The sequence below is a fragment of the Amphiura filiformis genome, chromosome 14 (assembly GCF_039555335.1).
Source record: "Amphiura filiformis chromosome 14, Afil_fr2py, whole genome shotgun sequence".
Classification (NCBI taxonomy): Eukaryota; Metazoa; Echinodermata; class Ophiuroidea; order Amphilepidida; family Amphiuridae; genus Amphiura; species Amphiura filiformis.
In genome coordinates this window covers 42,491,328-42,511,320 of record NC_092641.1, presented here as the reverse complement: position 1 = coordinate 42,511,320, position 19,993 = coordinate 42,491,328, and the positions used below count along the sequence as shown (strand labels likewise).

General features: G+C 36.5%; 2 protein-coding genes across 3 annotated transcripts; both read right to left on the bottom strand.

Moving 5' to 3' along the window:
• Positions 1 to 1,122: 1,122 nt before the first annotated feature.
• On the bottom strand, positions 1,123 to 17,138 carry LOC140170128 (serine dehydratase-like). 2 transcript variants are annotated; one of them, XM_072193454.1, is made up of 8 exons: positions 17,053 to 17,138; positions 12,389 to 12,524; positions 10,936 to 11,016; positions 8,064 to 8,203; positions 6,425 to 6,516; positions 5,527 to 5,754; positions 3,405 to 3,529; positions 1,123 to 3,095 (listed from the first exon to the last, which is right to left on the bottom strand). In XM_072193454.1, the coding sequence occupies exons 2-8, from the start codon at positions 12,498 to 12,500 to the stop codon at positions 2,902 to 2,904; spliced, it is 972 nt and encodes a 323-aa protein (XP_072049555.1). In that variant the 5' UTR covers positions 12,501 to 12,524; positions 17,053 to 17,138; the 3' UTR covers positions 1,123 to 2,901. The 2 variants fall into 2 exon arrangements, with proteins under 2 accessions (XP_072049555.1, XP_072049554.1); XM_072193453.1 differs by lacking the exon at positions 17,053 to 17,138 and adding an exon at positions 15,863 to 16,003.
• Positions 17,139 to 19,294: 2,156 nt separating this feature from the next.
• Positions 19,295 to 19,717, bottom strand: LOC140169434 (uncharacterized). The gene has a single exon (XM_072192695.1). It carries the CDS (start codon positions 19,715 to 19,717, stop codon positions 19,295 to 19,297), a length of 423 nt encoding a protein of 140 aa, XP_072048796.1.
• Positions 19,718 to 19,993: the final 276 nt, after the last annotated feature.

Sequence of the window (19,993 nt, the reverse complement as noted above, 5' to 3'; positions counted from 1 at the left end):
AGGAGAAAATTGCTTCTTTTAGCTTCTTTTAACATTACGATTATTTGCTCTTACAAAATCACCACAATTCTTACTTGTTCAACTACTGAGCTGCTATTTTTCTATATGTGACCCGCTCTGACAAAACCAGGAACAAGTCGCGTTTTTGACATTTCATGATTTGAATAACAATATAAGTACTAAACAATAAGCATTAAAATGCTACAAAAATTATATAGATAGGCTAGCAGGAATACTTTTCAAAATATGGATGATTTTGTAAATGATACCTTGATATTTGTGCCAAATTGCTATTCTGAGTAATAGGCCAATTAGTTTTCTGACTTACACAAGATTGAATAGGGATTATCACAGTTCAATAATAATATTGTTTATTATTGATTAATAAAATAATACTTTCATGGATTTGAAATACCAAATAAATTAAGAATTCCAAAACTTGGTTACATATTTGTTGCATATATTTTGCTACAATAATGAACATCAATGAATTTCTCAATATTTTATGATTTAGGATATTATTTATTCATATCCAAACTATGCATATAAAACGCACGATAATTGCGCAACGGGTTACTTATTGAGCCTCAATTGAATGTACGGTCTTACAAATGCGCTGCTCAATGGCGATCTGGCTGAAACTAAAAATTCCTTTCCAGCGAGAAACGAGAAAGGAAAAAAAAAAAAGATTGTTCATACATACCAATCAAATACTTACAAATAACAATGAGATTTGCAATCGAAATCGAAAACGAAAAAAGAAACCAAAACTGAAACGATAAAATGAGCATTATTACGTTATTTTGCGTCTTTGTCATTTCTTTTTTCTTTTCCTTTTATAGAATAATGTTAGACAAAATATAAATGTGGTATTCTTAAAAGAATATAATTAATTTCAGGTATATTTATTAAACACTCAAATAGTAGCAAAAATTGCTGAATTGCTTGGTGAATTACAATCAAATTTATAAAGATAAACAAATAATAATAAAATACATAAAAAGATTATTGAATTATTGCACGCTACATACTCAATGAAATAATTTTTAAAGTACAATCAAAGAATTAAAGGTCAAATTTAATATAACCCAACGCCACATCTCAAACACACACAGCCCCCACACACCCCCAAACCCCCTCCCATACCCGTACACCCCACCATCATCCACGGATTCACTCCCACACTTACATTGCAAAAAAGAAGAAAAATCAATGTGACAACATAATAAAAAAGATATGATAATATGACAGAATTACATGAGAGGGAATTACACTTGAGGGTTTGAACTACCAAATCACACCAGCCCCTCCTATGCTTCAACCAAATTACTAGATGGACAGGAGGACACTAAGCCTGGTTCAGGCGGTCAGCCGTGTATGGAACTGGGCTTTCCTTGAATCTTTTGGTTTTCCACCTGTAACTCTTGAATTACGGGAGCAGACTAATATGTGATGTGATCAAGCAAAATCAGTCGGAACTCGGAAATTTTAAATTTTCAGTTTTTTTACAGGATAGTAAAAGGCATTTACAAAGCTGCATTTTGCAGAAAACCCCATTACAATTGGACAACCAGTTCCACGGATATGAGCAATTAAAGAGTTCCCAAAAGAACAGGAAAAAAAGAAAATTCCTTTGTTTGGCTATATCTCAAAATCAATATTTCCGAGTTCCGACTGATTTTGCTTGATCGCGTCACATAGACACTGATATCAATTACATATTCTTAAACACTTGGGAATGTTCTTGCAATCTTATTGGTTCTTACCCGTGTGATATGATATCACACACTTTAGCGCATGCGTCTCAGCGCGATACTCCGTACGCGATATTCGAACCAATCGGAGGTGCATAGCAACAACGGGACTGGTCGATTCTAAGCCCTAGGTAATTCCTTGTAAATTGAAGGAATTAATTTGTCCAAAATATGGTATACTTATGATTAATATATTTATTTGAATTGAAGTGTTTAAGAATGAGAATAACGGCATTGTTTTAGCCGCTGTCGTGCATCTATCGTCTCATATAACACGCGACATCATTATTTTTGGCGTAAAAGAACTCGGCTTCGCCTCGTTGTTTTACTTAAAATAATGATGTCGTCCGTGTTATATGAGACGATAGATGCACTCCAGCGGCTAAAATCAATACCTTTATTCTCTAAATATACAACTTGAGAAATCGAAACTCATATCGTGACAGCTCTTGCAGGTGTTTTGTAAATCGGTTACGAGTATTTATAGGTTGACTACGTATTGTTGGTCGGGGTACCCAAAAAGATCGATTTTCATTGTCTAAATCAATATATTATTGAAAATAAACGCCTTCATGCTTTGCAGACTAGTATCAAATAGTTTGAAATTTTGCTTGATTTATTGTAGTTAATGAGTTATGTACATTTTTACGAAGGTGATGTGGTTTCAGACTTCTTTACAACGTAATGCAACATAACTCAAGAACCACAGGATCTACAAAAACTACTAACCTAATAAACAGAGGCAAAGCACAGCATCATCATCCCTATATCTTCGTGTCAAAAATTGCCGTGATAGTACGGCGAATCCACTCGTTTTTTCAACAGCTATTTGGCTATTTTGTTCGAGATAGGCCGAGCGACTCAGACGAAGCATGCCATTTGCACGATATGAGATACCACATAGTTTCTATTCTACACGTTTTTACGATTTGCGCATGCTCAGTACCCCCATATGATGTTGCCATTACAAGAAAATTCGATTTGCTGTCAGGTAAAACCCAGGTTTTGTTTTCTATACACTAACTGGAAATTCAATACACTCAGCGGCGATTGCTGTTTTCTTTAAACGCATATATTTTACTGCATTTTTACCATAACGATTTTTAAATCGTACATTAAAATATGATATATTCAACTGATATTAAATCTATTCAATTCCAACAATATTTTTATAGTCCAACAGAGCCTGAAGTGTAATGGCTGCACCACCACATACAATGACTACAGCGGATTCTATGTTTTCTTTTAACTTGCCGTCCTTCTGCAGTTTAGGAATGATGTCCTCATAGATGCCTGCTAGCGTTGCACCACATGCCACCTGGACCAGCATTCTGTGATTATCTGTACAATAACAAATGCAATCAGGAGTTCATTTCACTAAACTTTACAAAGCTTCGTAAAGTCTCAAAATCGTTTACGACGAGTTCCATTTCACTAAATTTCACTTACTTACGAACGGTACCCTTCGTAAATAAGTTACTGCAAGGACCCTTCGTAAAGTTACCTCTAGTATAACATGTGCGTAACTTTACGAATGGTTAGTTGAGTTACGAAGGGTTAAAATTTTAGTCAAATGGACCCCAAGAAGAAGAGTTCATATACGAGCAATGACGGGTCAGGGGTCACAAACCAACAATGATGTTAACTTACCAAGAAAGCTGAGACAGGCCTGTATAGCCTGTTTATCTTCAACAACTACTGAATGTATGGGGTGTAGCTTGCCCCAGTCAAGGCTTTTCTGGCATACAGTTAAGGCTCCCAAACATTTGGCTAGACTGTAACATAACATTTAAAAAAAAATAATGAGCTAATAGCCTATTACATAACCAGACACATTGCAACTTATCACAACATTTGCCTTGTTTATTCTAAAACTGCGGAGTGTTTATATAATACACCAACTACCAAGGCGGTTTCGAATAACCACAACCTCCTAAGTTTAACCGGGAAAGTGCAGCATTTTTAACATCCAATAAACACGTTTACGGTGAACGGGACTTGACTGTAAACCCTCCAGGCCAATTTTGCAAGGAAGCATACGAGTCCCTACGAAATCACTAGCTTCCACTTAAATACTGCAACCCCGTTTATGGGGCGGTTAGGCATACAGCGATATACTTTGATCAGCTCGTAATCGGCGGGTCTTATAACATCGCGAATTAATATCAAAATATTTTATTTTGAGATTTTTAGGAGCATCACGAATTATTAATTCAAGTCCTATATTTTGTCTACTTTCTTTACAAACAAAATAATGACCAGACAGTGAGACACATATGGAAAGGTTTTTATACAAAAACGATTCTCTTATAAACCATCATGCGCACAGTTTTCACCTCGATACACCTGAGCACACATTTTCGTCCACGAGCTTCCAAACAGAGAACAACAAGCAGTGAATGTCTCCATTGATTACACTACACGGTTGAGTGCATAGCAATGTAAGACCTGTGGAGCTTCTAGCAGAAAAATGAAACTCTTTGAGTGATTCTTGTTGAAACCTCAAGCGTTCCCTTTATCCAATCAGATTTTTTAAAATATCAAACGAAAGCTAAAACTTCCCCCTAATAACACATTTCGTCACAAGGTCAACAGGTAACGAAATTCAATGTTGTAGCAAGGCGAATGCGGAAAATCTGTTGAAAACTACTTATCCAAGCACGTTTTTTGACCAAAATGTAGGTTTTAAAAGTCAAAACCTCAAGTGTTCCTTACAATATTTTTCAAATTTTATGTCTAAAATGACCAATTAAGGGGTGGTGCAATAATTACCTGTACCCCCGGGGTGGTGAATTCTCAAAATGGTCTGCCAAAATCGCTTGCCCCCCCCTCTGGCCGTACCAAAAAATCTTTGCCCCCCCTTTTGACGTGCCAAAAAACCTTTGCCCCCCCTTTTGATGTGCCAAAAAATCTTTGCCCCCCTCTTACACATGCAATGTTGCATATTTGAACGTATTCCTAACCTTTTCCTAGTACACCTTTTTAGGGCGTAATATAGAAACGGTGCCCAAAATATCTGTGCCAAAAATCGCTTGCCCCCCCTTTGACCTGCCAAAATCGCTTGACCCCCCCTTTCGACCTGCCAAAATGCTTCCCCTACCCCTTTGGCCTGCCAAAAATCTTTGCCCCCCCACCCCCTATAATTCACCCCCTGGGGTACACATAATTATTGCACCACCCCTAATAGCACTTTTAACGTGGATCTACTTTTCTGCGTTGTGGGAAAAGCCTAACATCTCTCGCCTATAACTAGCCTTGATCAAGTCTTTCTCCTTACTTTTTCTCTATTCATGCTATTCTTAGGACCCATGGATGAAGTATCATAATACTGTAACTGGATTCCCTCAGATATTTAGTCCAGTCAGAATTTTTGTGTAGCTGGCAACATGAGCTAGGGAGGAAGTATACCTTGTGGGCATGTGCATTTTGCTCAAACACTACCCCTGCAGTGCACAGTATGCCTGGGGTAAAGTATGATAAGAAAGTCCACTATCTAGCAATTCAAATGTCAAATAGATTTTCACTATGATGGTAAATAATTATTTTGAAAGAATAGATATTAACTTCAAAACTTTGGAAAGAAATAGTAAGATGTGGCCGGGGATGTGGCAAAGCTTCCATGAATTTTACATTCACTAACTATGGACGCCAAAGGACTTGAAACAAGTCTAGCCTATAACGAGCTGATCAAATTATATTTGTATAGCTATTAAAGCGTCTTGTCGCTTGTAGTACAGCTAAAGCCCCTGTGACAACATTTGTCAGAACTGACCTGGTAATGCCTGGTAGCGTGACTAATTTCCCAGCATGCACTGCTTGATTATAACTATCGGCTCCTCTGGTTTCCATAGCAATGACTGGTACATCCGTCCAGCCGACACTATGTAAACCTTCAATGACACCACACAGTAGTCCCCCAGCTCCAACACAGATTAGAACAACATCAGGTTTCTGCTGTACTTGGTCTTTTACCTCTTTTATAATCGTAGCATAACCCTCCCTATAAACAGAGAAAAATAAATCAACATAATTGTAAAGACACCATGTCCAAGACTATGTCCAACATCATGTGTAAACATACCGTTAATGTCGTATGTTTTTCTTAATAATTTTGTTTTATACCGAGCAAGACCCCTTAATGACCTTTGATTCCAAATCTGTGGCGTCACTCTCTGCTCTCCTACGTAATACATCCCGAATGCCCATAGAAAGCCATCGTTACTGCAAATACCTACCCTATATATCCATATGCCTTGCTCGGAGTTACTCCACGCGAGTACAGGTGTATCGCCTTCGATATCGCGTGTAACCACGCCTGTTCTTTGAGCCAAGGCGAACGATTTTATTACTACCGGCACTGGAATACGCACTGACGTCGCTCTCACGAGGAAGCCAAATTGACTATATTATATTAGTCCAGGGCTATTCGCGTATAGCTTGATCAGCTCGTAATCGACGGGAATAATAACGTTGTCTACTTTCTTTAAATATGAAACCAGGTCAACTATAGCACTCTTAACGTGGGTCTACTTTTTGGCATAGTGATAAAAGCTTAACAATAAAATATTGCCGCAGATTACGAGCTGATCAAACTATGTGATGGTGTATATGAGTTTTTCCCAAACACCCACTAAACAAGTTTCACCCTTACAGTAAAAAATATCACTCACCATATACCAGGATCGTCAACTGGGTGAACATATATGGAACCTTCCTTCTCCTTGGCAAATTGTATTGCGTAAGCATTGGCATGGTCCCATACCTGTACAGAATGAAAGACATTTTACAGATTGTAACTTCTCCCGTTTCAGAGGTTACGCATATATGTTCGGCCATTACCATGGTTAAGGCCTCCCCTATTTCAGCATTGCAGACACCACATGTTTTGTGTGTTTTTCAATCACAAGATCTTGTCACCCATTATTATTTAATTTGAACAGCAAGTCCCATTCATCCCTGAGTTTATTAATTGTAAATATCAAAGTCATTTAGAACTACAGAAATTGCCACATTTAAAAATGTTCTCCCAGTTATTCATTTTGCCCCCCCCCCACACACACATTCCTTTGGTGACCTGATCGGTTACAACCAAGCCAAGAATTTCACAAAATCAAAATTATTTGATATCAGTAGTACATTCCTCAGAATGCAATTTGTACTCTCATATCACACAATAAATACTGTTCAAATGTTCATACCAGAGCCCTTAAACAACAAAAGATCATAAAAAATTACAACACATGAGAAAACAGCCAACCTGACTCCTGATGGATTCTCTAAAGTAAACCAAACCATTGTGAATGCGTCTCCTATAGTGTGAATCAATTTACAGAACAAGTATTTAAAAAACACAACGCAAAGACAAAAAGTACAAATATTATATCTAGAGCAAGTGCGTTTAGACTAAAACAACAGGACATTAATGGACGCACCATGCCAGTAGGAACGGTGTCATGGAAAGGCTCAGACAAAAGTGTGGGGGCATCAGTATGACTGTGATTGTAATGGAGATGAAGTAAGTTTATATTTGTGACCAGAAGAGAGTTGCTGGTACTGAGCTGGATGTAATCAGACTGACATATGAAGAGCTTGGTTCCAAACCATGTTAAGTCTACAAACACATGTTTATGATTTACCTGTGCGATATTGGTAGTAATTTCAGTTAAATGAACCATTACAAAGCAAACAGTGGATGGATGCACAGTAACAATACTGTGTGATGCATTCGGTTCCCAAATGAGAACAATAGTCTGCATATTGTTAAGCAACATTGTTGTGGTAAATAATGGCTTGTTCATGGTACAACTCATTGTTTCTAATGTCAAACTTGTCAAAGTAATTATCACACAAGTAGTAAATGAGAAACATAGTTGAAACATGTAGTTGTAGACGAAACATGATTTGGAAACAAGATACATTTGACCCACATACACCCAACAACAAAAACAAAACGGTTGTTAAAACAGTAGGTATATCAAGTGTAAATGTGATGCGATCAAGCAAAATCAGTCGGAACTCGGCAATAATAAATTTTCAGTTTCCTATAGGATTGTAATACGTATTTATAAAGCTGGATTTTGCAGAAAATCCCATTGAAATTGAACAACCAGTTCCAAAGATATGAGCAATTAAAGAGTTTCCAAAACAATAGGAAACAAAAGGAAAAATTTCCTTTGTTTGGCTATATCTCAAAATCAATATTTCCGAGTTCCGACTGATTTGGCTTGATCGCATCACAAATATGAAGCCTTGTCTTGTAGAGGAATCCTTTGGATTGGTTTAATCCGGTCACGTCTCAAATAAGCCTACCTTGCCATGCCTGATGACATTAGCATTGAGTTCTCTCATATTGTTTGCTACCGATTCTGATGTGACTTCTGGTATAACAATAGTTGCTGTGATACCCAGTTGCTTGGCAGCGTAGGCTAGAGATATACCAGCATTACCAACTTCAAAACAAATAATAAAAAGAGAAGATTGTTTATTTAATTAATTAATTAATTAATTAATTAATTAATTAATTAATTAATTAATTAATTAATTAATTGATTGATTGATTGATTGATTTATTTATTTATTTATTTATTTATTTATTTATTTATTTATTTATTTATTTATTTATTTATTTATTAATTTATTAATCTATTTATTAATTTATTAATTTATTGATTAATTTAATTAATTAATTAATTAATTTATTTTTTTATTTATTTTTTTATATTTATTTATTTATTTATTTATTTATTTATTTATTTATTTATTTATTTATTTATTTATTTATTTATTTATTTATTTATTTATTTATTTATTTATTTATTTGAGGGTTGAGAATCAAAAACCCTCAACGGACTATGACCAGCTCTCACAAAATTGACACAATAACTTTCTGAGATTTGAAATCCTGGTTTCATACCCTTTAAATCATACCAAACATGTTAACTATTTTTTGCGTCAGAGGGAGATTTTATAATTTTGGAATTTGACACAGAGTTAGAGCGAAATGATTTCCGTGCGGTTTGTGAAGATATTAAGAAGCGGGCTTATTGGATCATGCTGTCGTGCCTGTCTCTATATAAAAATGATGTAGGATAAATTCTTTTAAGTATAAAAAAGTACGCATAACCTACACCCTTATTCGCTGCAATGTCAAAAATTAGGAATAAAATATTTCCAGAATTATGACAATATCACTGTCCAAAAATTTAGGAAGGTTGATATTGGAAACATTCAAATAAATAAAATAAAGCAGTTATTAAATAAAACATGTACTTAAATAAAATTCCGGAATTGTGACGGAATCCCAGTATTGCGACAGTTCATGAAATTTAACGCACCAATAGTATCAAGTATCAATTAATCTTTGAGCGTATCATATCATAGCCTTGCAGCTCTATGAGCATCCGGGCTGAGCATGAGATGAGATCTTCGTATATAGAAGCCCAAGCCCAAGACACTGGCCTGCTGTCTTGCCTATTTTAGTGACAACTGGACGCAACGTTCCCGGAACCACCGCTAGGTGGCAGCACATGACGAAAGCTTTGATGGAACACCTTAATTACTTTCATATCCGAAGACCAGGTAGTGCTCTGAGATGCCCCAGATATATATGACGTAGCCACAATTTTGACATTGTAGCGCATGGAATGCCTTAGGATGGTTTCAAAAGGGTTGGAAACGCTGATAATTATACGAAACAGCATAGATCTGGGCCAAAAAAGTGCATTTAATCGACAGATCTAATAGACCCGTGACGTTTGCGTGACGTCACGAGTCAAGTCGGGTCTAGCCGGGTATAGACCCCTTCATCTGGCCAGACGCCACCAACGGCATCTATCTCTAGTTCCGAAAAACTCTGGATTCCTTTATATATCACTATTTAGGGCAAGATCAAGAAGATAATGCACTAACTGTTTCCCAAATAACCTTGTTGAGTTCAGTTTCATCCTGCATCTAAAACTGGACTTTCTTTCCTGAGTATATTGATCTGCCTTGTATTGATATAAATGGTATTTAAAAATGGCCCAAACGATCTAAGTAATCGATAAGCGCCCAACCCCTACCCCGTTTCGCATCGTTAATGAGGGAGCGCGTTTCTGTATACCCATGTAGTCAAATGTCATTCATGGAATATGATTTAAGAACTGTAGTCATGGTATTACACCACATTTCGCCATAATACATTCTAGAAACGCTTGCTGTTAGAATAAGAACAATTTTAATGCTAATTTATTGCACATTCTAGGGAAGCGTGGTTACCTTTTTAAAATAACCGAGTGGGAGGGTTTTCAAGAAAATCTTTTTCCTGTCAAAACTGAAGCATCCTCTGTATAAAAAAAATATGAATATTAACTGCACATCATATATAACGATTCGTGATACCCAATTGTGGCACATTTGATGTCGTTTATGAGGCAGAGAATTTTATTTCAATTTTATATACGCCAAAATATTTTTTTTAATTGAGCAAGAATAAGGATAGAAAAAACGTTGAAAATTCTATGTGAATATTACATTAGACCCAACCAAAGATTACTGTTTCGTTTTTATGGTAATCTAATCTTTTATTTCCTGAAAAACATTTTGGGTCTAATGTCGAATATTCACATACTTGATCAAAACATCGAACGTGTATACAAGAAAATGGTAGGTTTTCCTCTATAGTATTTTACTGACCATGGAAATGTACTGAGACACAAGCACGTGTCAAAATCGAAATGATGTATTGTCCATATAGACGCCCAGTTATCATGTTTATTGTTGGATTTTTTTGTATAAAACACGCAGTTAACAACGATTGAGCGCTAATAATACACATAAATGTTTTTAGGCAAATAAAATTCCAAAATATGGTACGTTTTCTGCCTTTGCTTGTCACGTGGTTGGCCTATGTTGAAGTTGCGATATTATATCTTCAAATAAGTTTCAAATGAATTCCAACAAGACAAGTGGCCGAGTGGTCTAAGGCGCTGGGTTTATAGTGTGTCCAAAGCAGTCCGCCGCCTTGAGTTCGTACCCCGCCTCCGCCAAACTTTAATGAAGTAAAAAATTAAAATTTTACTTTAAAAAAAATTTCATATTGGGGAAATGTGACTGGCAGAATTTATGTATGGCGTGGAGTGGTGTGTCATGGTATAGTGTGTCCGGACAGATGATCATGTTTACAACCCTTGTGCTTACTGACCTGATGAAGTGATGACATGATTTCCACCTTTCTTCATTGCTTTTTGACACATGTGGCCCATGCCACGGATCTTGAAGGATCCTAACAAAAGGATGCAGAAAAAGGGAAAAAATAATAGCGATTTATAGTGCGCTATAAACAGGTCTTATTAGGAATTCGCTTAGCACTGTTGCCAAAGCACTTTACCTTATAAACGGATTACTCAGTGACACACCCCTATTGAGACGAAGAACCCTAATCAGGTTACATATAGGCATGGCATAGTGTATGATAAAAAGAGTCAACGGTACCTAACGGGACACTTAAAGTGCTATAGGACCAGATTCGATGTGGTGCCTTGCTGCCTTAGTCTTTCTACAGCAAGAGCATGATATTGATATACTGACAGGGCTCGAGTTAATGCCGTCAAGCACTTACGCACCAGAGCCTAGCGCCTAAGTACACGGCAACATTCCTTTTGGGACCGCCTGCACAGGTACTTGACTGGTACTGTGCAGAACCAGGGGAGTGCCAGTGTAGTGCCAGTACAGTACCACAGCTGGTGGATCCTGTGCAGTTGCAGCATGTTTACTGTGTACCAGTCCTTTGCAGACAACCACAACTGTAGTGAACAGATTCAGTTAATGAATTGCTCGATTGACAATTTATTTGGCTTCCTCAAGATTGATTCCTCATATTGACCCAAATCACTTTGCATCTTTCCTACATGGGTGGAAGGGTGGTGATCTCCTGGTCTACTGGTCGGGTAACTCAACTGCGGTCCGGGTCGCGAATCATTGTTTCCGTAGCTAAAATTTGAATAAGTTTAAGCAACTGTATACGTGATCTTCCGCACAACCCTATTAGGGTTAGGTTTAGGGTTAGGGTTAGGAAACTTATATACTGCGTCAATAAAGTATCCTTACACTTTCTAAACAATTTCCAAACTGGGCAATATTGGGGTAGATTTTATTTCTTTAATAGATGCACTATCTAATCCTGCACATTATGACACCACGTGGAATCCAATGTGACTTCAAGAAGCAAAGTTAGAAGCATTTGATTAGACGAAGGTCAAGTTTTAAAAGTGACAAAATATTGCGTCGGTCGGGACTCGCAATTTAAAGGGATATCAAAATCACAAAGTCTCCCGACTTCGTATATAGCAGAGTATTTAATTCAACCAATGAGTCTCTAATAGGGTTTCCACAATAATTGCCAATTATTTTATCAAAAGTGAAATAGAATTTGGGAGAATGATCTGAGGAATAAATAGAAGTTTCTGATCCTACGAGTATACGAGTATCCTTGCTATTGTTCATTAGGGTATCATTTTACTGATTCTGTGGTCTCAGTTGGGGTCACTATCGGAACCCCTCGAACTTTGATATGAGTACATTTCAAGATAACTCGGACGTTTGTGTGGGTGTTTTTTTTCAGTTCCAAAGAATGAACAACAAATAAATGCACTTGCCTGTGGGTTGAAGGTTTTCACATTTTAGAAACACCTTAAATCCAGTCTTCTTTGACATAGGTACACTCTCTAGTAGTGGCGTGCAGATGTGAAGGGTTTTGTCCTCACTCATTGTCTGGTTTTCCTCTCTCGATCTCTTTGTAAATGAAAATTAATTTAAATAAAAAAAGAGGAGTATGTATATAAGTGATATAGATATCTGTTCCTTTCCACCACACTCACTGTCTGCAATAATTACTGTAATATGTGCATTTTATTAGGCTTTATAAGCTAAGTTAAAACACTGTTGTACAACCCAATACACACATATTGTACACGTAACACATGATGACAATACGGCCGTATTGGCACGGTAGATGCCGTGTTGGGATGGATATTCTATATTACAGCATACTTAATATGGTCACGGTGTATCCCGTTGTCAAAATACCACGTACATTAATAGCGCCCTCTGTTGGTCATAATTCATTTAATATCATTTAATAACATTTAATACGTATTGTTAACGTAGTGAGGAAATATTTGAGGTAATAACACTATAGAATATACAAACTAGTATTTTTAGAAGTTACATTTCAAGGTCGTTACATTAAGGTTACTCAAGGTTTTAACATTAAGGTTATTTTTAAAAAATATAGAGAGACAGCCCGTCACCCTTAAGGTTACTCATTGTTAGATTATGAATGTTTTGAGTCATCCAGTAGTATAAAATAGACAAAAATATGAATCAAATACTGGACTCACCAACGATTTTTTCAGTAACGTTGCGACCCGTTCACCGGGTCTTCATCAGACTCAAGTCCATCTGACGCAAACCATCAGTCAAGTCTCTGCGCAGTCTGATGAAGACCCGGTGAACGGGTCGCAACGTTACTGAAAAAATCGTTGGTGAGTCCAGTATTTGATTCATATTTTTGTCTATGTTACTCATTGTTGTTTGTTGATGCTGGGGCCCAGTATCAACCAAAAACATCAAGGCCGCAGGGCCGGCAGGCCAGAGGCCGGCGACTCCCATACGACGACTAAACACTCCAAGTGGGACCCCAATATAAAGGGCTCGCAGGGCAAGAAAGCAAGAGTAACCTTAAGGATGACGAGCTGATAACGAGAACTCTGTTATATTTACGGACAGCTCGTCACCCGTTTCATAGACCTACTTCTGCATTTTTTTACTCTTTACCACATAATCTCCCTCATTCTTCAGGCCCTGCCCTTTATCGGGGCTAATTTATAGTTTAAGCTTGTTTGCTATTGTTTTTGGAGCAACATTGTTTCTTTATAAGCCTGCGGCGCAATCTTGAACAATATTGTCTTTGAGATAACGCCCCGTAGCCACCCCCAGCTAGGCCCATACCTCATTTTGATTTTTAACATATCAATATTCTGCTTTTTATATTCTATGGGGTCGCATATTACCTCAAAATATTTCTTCACTACGTTGAAAATACGTACTCAAGTGAATTATGGCCAACAGAGGGCGCTATTACTGTACTAAAGTACGTGGTATTTTGACCACGGGATACACCGTGACCATACGTATGCTGTAATACAGAATAGAGACATTGCGATTTCCAAACGTAGACATCGGGCGTACGTTGATCTATTCAAAACCACTCACCTGTATCGAAGCGAGGTCACATATTTAGCTATTTTTAAAGATATTCCACGTGCAAAATCGACGTAGATAGATCGTTGAAAATGCACAAAATTTGTCCATTTTACAATATGTTAAAGACAATCAAAGATAATGAACATACGAAGGAAAGTCTACTTATTATTATGATCCTTTTTATTTGTAACAAATCATTATAATAAAGGTACAGCGATGTGTTAAAAATGGACTAAATTTAAACGCAATATTCATACGCAGAGATTGCCCATTGAAATGTGTGTGATACAGTGTGAAAACTGTTATTTTTTCAATCACTCCCTCTATCGACCTAGATTAGATTAGATCAAATATTAGTCTTCATTGCAGCTTACTTGTTCTCCTTCGTGACGAATGAGCACAATCCAGTTTGGAACCGAGACTAGCAATATTGAACACCGTATTAATGTACGCAAAAACGTACGTGAAAACGTACGTTCCACGTGCTGCGTTTGGAACATCGCAATCTCTCTAATATCAATCCCAGCACGGCATCTACCGTGCCAATACGGCCGTATTGACAAAATGTATTACCGGGTACGTATACATATGTGTGTGTATCGGAGTTTTGAAGCTACAATTGAACCCTATTGGGTATTGATATAAATTGGGTCTATTGGAGTACATCCTTGGGCCCACTATAGTAGTTTCCAATTATTGGATACATGGGCCATAGGCTGTTATGGATGGCAATGATGTGTGCGTGAAATGATTATTCAAGATTGGAAATAATTATGTGTGAACTGTCCCTCCACCCCCTCCCACCACACCATTCATCAGCGCCAGTGATAGGTCTAATTGAAGACCTGAGTCCCTCAACATGTATATACTGAAGTTGCGTATAGTTTCGTATAGTTTGGTAATGTTTTATACATGTTCAGGGGCCTAAACAAATCTTTCACAACCTTTCATGATGTTTTTACCCTGGAACATGTATTAAACATTATAAAACCCTAAGAAACTGAATATATGAATACAAAACCCACCCAAGTCCATACGTTGGCCAAATTGAGTTAAGCATGGGAAATTGTTGCTATACATAGGCCTGTCATGTGTTTGAAAGAACAACTCAAATTCATCATATGTGTCTATTGAGCATGTGAGAAATAGCATGATTGAAAGAACCACCCAATTCCGTGATTTGAGTCTTGTAACACATTGATTGAAATCCAGTATGTATAAAAGTCCACTTGTAACACATTCATTGCTGGAAAGTGACTTTTGAAAAAAAAATGGGTTTAATAAAGGAAAGTGTGTGGTTTATATTACATGACAGAATGCTTATCAACATTATACACACCTGTGTGCTTTATTTTGTATTATATTACTAGTGGTAATCTCATTCCAACGTTGTTGTCTTTGTATATGATTCAAAAAGTCCAAAATTTAAAATGAACCCTACAAAGTCCCTGAAATGCTAATCGTCATACTTTATTCAGTTTAATCTACTCATTTGCACGTAAAACTTACCATATTGACCAGGTAAATCTAACTTAAGGAATTAAATTGATACACGGGTTTTTCTCTCAAAATCACTTCCCATGGACTTGGGTGGGTTTTGTATTCATGTATTCAACTACATGTATACCTGAATTTTTTGGCCCATTTTAGCATTAAAATTATAAATTTTCTCGCGCCTCTCGAGCATCAGAAAATAACGGTGCAAAGGTGTATCGATACCGATGCATCTGCCATGATGTATATAGATGCAGTGGAATGAATCACTGTTTCTAAACAATTCAATAATTCATATTGGCTTCATATAATGGCTATAAAATATCACTCATTTTGGAGATCAAAAATAGATTCATTAATGAAAATCTTACCTAGTTTACCACACACAATAACTTGTCGCAACTATAAATGTTCCTCTTTTCCTCGTATGTCTGCCAATGTCATACATATATAATATACGGAATATATAGCAAAATGTACCTATATTGGATTTTCCGCTCCAAAGAATATCACACACACATGAACAGAGTACAAAAGATTTTAGTTATGTTTCAGTTCAGGTTCAAGGTCAAAGTGAAACTGGTGATCTGTACCATTTCAAAAATAGACACTAGACCCTTTAAACCAGTAATATGAGTGACGCAAAATACAATAATTTTTATGTTTAAATCATTCTATTGTATTGACCTTGAACCCATTACATATATTGTATAATATAGTTGGAAAACACACAATATCGGATATTTATTATGTTTTATTACAACAAGAATTTGTATTTTTAACTTGCCTCAGTATTTTTTAAGGATATACACTCCCACGAACTAAAAAGACCAAGGTCAAAAACACATTTTTACCCAAGTTTAATGCGGCCCATACACGTTCAATCTTATTGATCAAAAACCCTAGATAAAAGAGTGGTTACAAAATCTACCATTAAACACACCCAATGGTAGATTTTGTATCCATTTCTGCATCTAGGGTCCCCAATATTGATCAATATTTTGATCGTGTATGGGCCGCATCAGAGGATGATTTAAGCACTACCCAGCACTCCACGGGTCAACTTGCGGTTAGCAGGGGTGCGTGAGTGAACATGACACCACTACTCGCCTACTGCATAGACGTGCGTGGTTAAATTTGAATTTGGACAGATATATTTAAAATAAAATAAAACATTCAAAATGTTGGTCGATTTCACATTTGATGTTATCTACAGAAGGTGTGATTTATCCTTCATGCATACATCACTTTTGTTCTGAAATTGACCAAGTAATAATGACACACACACAATTCTAAAACAACATCTTTTGCACAGAATTCAATGGGATTTGAAAAGTAAAGTGGCAGTTGAAACTCTAGTGATAACACTTTTACAGTGCATAAGGGCTCAGATAGAGACGTTTGCACAATTTTTTGTGGGACCTGAGAGTACATCAGAGTCACACCATATTACATTCTGAATACGAGGAACATCCCGGGGGAACATCCTCCTGATTTATAACTTAGTACGATCCAGCACCTTTACCTATTTTATTATTATGTGACTATCAAACACACTTACCACACTGGGTTCTATAAAAGGTCAAACTTACACCAAAAAGTTCCGCTAGTTCCACGTCATGGAAGTGCGCTGACATGAGACCGGTAGTAATTTACTGCGGAGATTCCTCCTTTTACCTGGAGCACCGTTATCTAGAATGGTTTCTTCAGTACATGGTATCTGCTTTTGGTGGAAAATTTACCGTATAGGCCTACGGGGAAATTCAGGCAAAATTGGTAACAAGGTTCGATCCAGCTATATCTCTCTGCCATCAGCTAGATAGCTATAGGCCTATACTGATATACTCAGTTTCTAAACACGTCACATTCTCGGTCACATGTTTAGTTTCTAAACGCCTCAAGCATCATCTATTTTAAACACTATGTTTCGCATTAAGCATATCAATTTTTATTTATGTTTTTGCCAGCCAATCACTTAGTTCGCCACCTTAACACTGTGTTCAGTTTCTAAACACGTCACATTCTCGGTCAAATGTTAAATAATTTATTTAGTTTCCAAACGCGTCACACATCACCTATTAAACACTATGTTAAGCATATCTATCTTTATTAATGTTTTTTTAAGCACTTAGTTTTCCAGCTATCTTGTTGATGTTTCTATGATCATTTTCCATGATTGGTCACACGGTCAAGGGATCTTGAATGTGCGTTTTGAGCGTTTCGACAGTATTTTTTGTGGGACATGAGAGCATTATCAGATCGAAATGCATTCTGAATACGAAGAATGTCTAATGACAAATTATTAAAATTTGATATTTTTCACATTTTTGATATATAACATTCCTCGAAGTAAATGTTATAAATCTAATGATATATTCTTATAAAAGTGTATGTAGCTGGGAGGAAAAGCCGATGACCAATTGAAAATTTTGACCTTTCATATATATTGAAGATATGGGATTTTTTTCCAAAAAGACCTAATTTGTTTTTGTGTTTTGGGGAAAAAAATCCATATCTTCAATACGAAAGGTTAAAATTTTCAATTGATGATAGGCTTTTCATCCTACCTACATACACTTTAAGTACATCAGATTTTTAAAGTGTACTTCGAGTACTGCTAAATATCAAAAATTTTAATCATTTGCCATAAAATGTGTATTACATTGCGAATTTCAAAAAAATCAAAATTATTTGATATCAGAAGGACATTCTTCGTATTCAGAAAACAATTCGATACGTCTGATGTGCTCTAATGTCCCACAATAAATACTGCCCCAACGCTCATACCCCATCCCTTAAGGATATTTCAAATAATAAACGTGTTATCCAAACAGCCCAATTCGTGTTGTTATTTCTAGTTATAGCTCAATGAAAGCACACATCTAGTTCACTAATGTCAAGCTGACATTTTTTGTTTAAAAATGTTAATCAGAATGCAAAAAAACGCATAAACACTCTGTATAGTGGCATAAAATGTACACAGGTGCCAACCCTTTCATAAAATTACAATCGCTGTAAAATTTTAAACAAAAAGGAAATGCTTAGAGTTATTTATAATGGTAGGTTTTCACACCGGTGTCTACAATTTCATATAATTACAATCTATGTAAAATTTTAATCAGGAAGGGAAATGTTTACAGTTATTTAGAATGTAAATATGTAAAGGACAAGGTTTCATTTTAAATATAAAATCACTTTAATTGGCTTTTTATAGCCAGATGAAAGTGCGCGCGAGGCCCACTAATGTAACGATGGCCCTTGTATTGAGGTAGTAGTAGTGTAGCGAATCTTATCTGTTGAAGAGAGTAACAACGCCATCTAGCGTTGATATGAAATACATGTAGTATTTGACTACAAAAACCTTCGACAGCTTACCTATGAGTCACCTGACCTTCCATAATGGCGCCATATTCGTCGGGGGTGTCTTCGTGTGAACTATCTGCACTAATTAACTTTTTTACTATTGACTATTGGCTATTTCATTCCTGTCTAATAATGATGCATCAACATTTTAGCCCTTAAATTTAAGATTCACAGCTGTTTTAATTATTTATGTGTTTATTATTTATCTTTGTTATTTAACATCTCTTTTAAATGAAATCAATTATTGGACATCTATCTGTTACCAATTCAATGAATATTATTGGAATACGACGGTCATTCAAAACGTTCTACCTCCATACATACATACATACATGATTTATATAGCGCCTTTTACAAATAGATCAAGGCGCATAACAGTGAATGACAAGAACATACAATAGTAAACAAAGCATAAAATTAATAAACATAATAATGAGATTTTAAGATTTTAAGAGTTTCTTGAAACTTGTTATTGAGCGTGCCTCCCTGATGTTACGTGGGAGGCAGTTCCACAGTGCCGGTGCAGCAGCTTGGAATGCTCTGTCGCCAATCTGAATTCTGCCGACATGAGGAGTTATTTGAGTTATGTCCATTGAAGATCTTGTGACGAGTCCGGAATGGGGTTGTTTTAGCGAAACTAAATCAATGAGGTATTGAGGTGCGGATCCTTCCAGGCATTTGAAGATGTAGAGGCAAACTTTGAAGTTGATGCGTTCTCTTAAGGGTAACCAATGCAGTTTATGCATAAGTGGAGATGGACTATCGCGTCTTGCGGCAGAGAAAATCAACTTGACAGCCTTGTGTTGGAGTGACTGCAGCCGATCAAGATCTTTAGATTTGGCTCGATATAAGAGGGCATCCATCATCACATCTCTGTTATCTTACGTGTCAGGATACTGAAATTACCTATGGTTATACTCTTAAATCTCGGCTACAAAATAAAAGTTATTTGATAAAAATGTGATCTTGGTTGTTTAGATATGTTGGTTAAAGCGAATACAGATGTGGTACGTCAGAAATGGTTAAAAACTGAAGCCAAAAGTTTAGTAAGCAATCATATTGTAGCTTTGGATAATCTCCATAAAATGTTTTTAACACGCGGTTGTCCAACTGCGCTTACTCATGATAAATATTTTGTT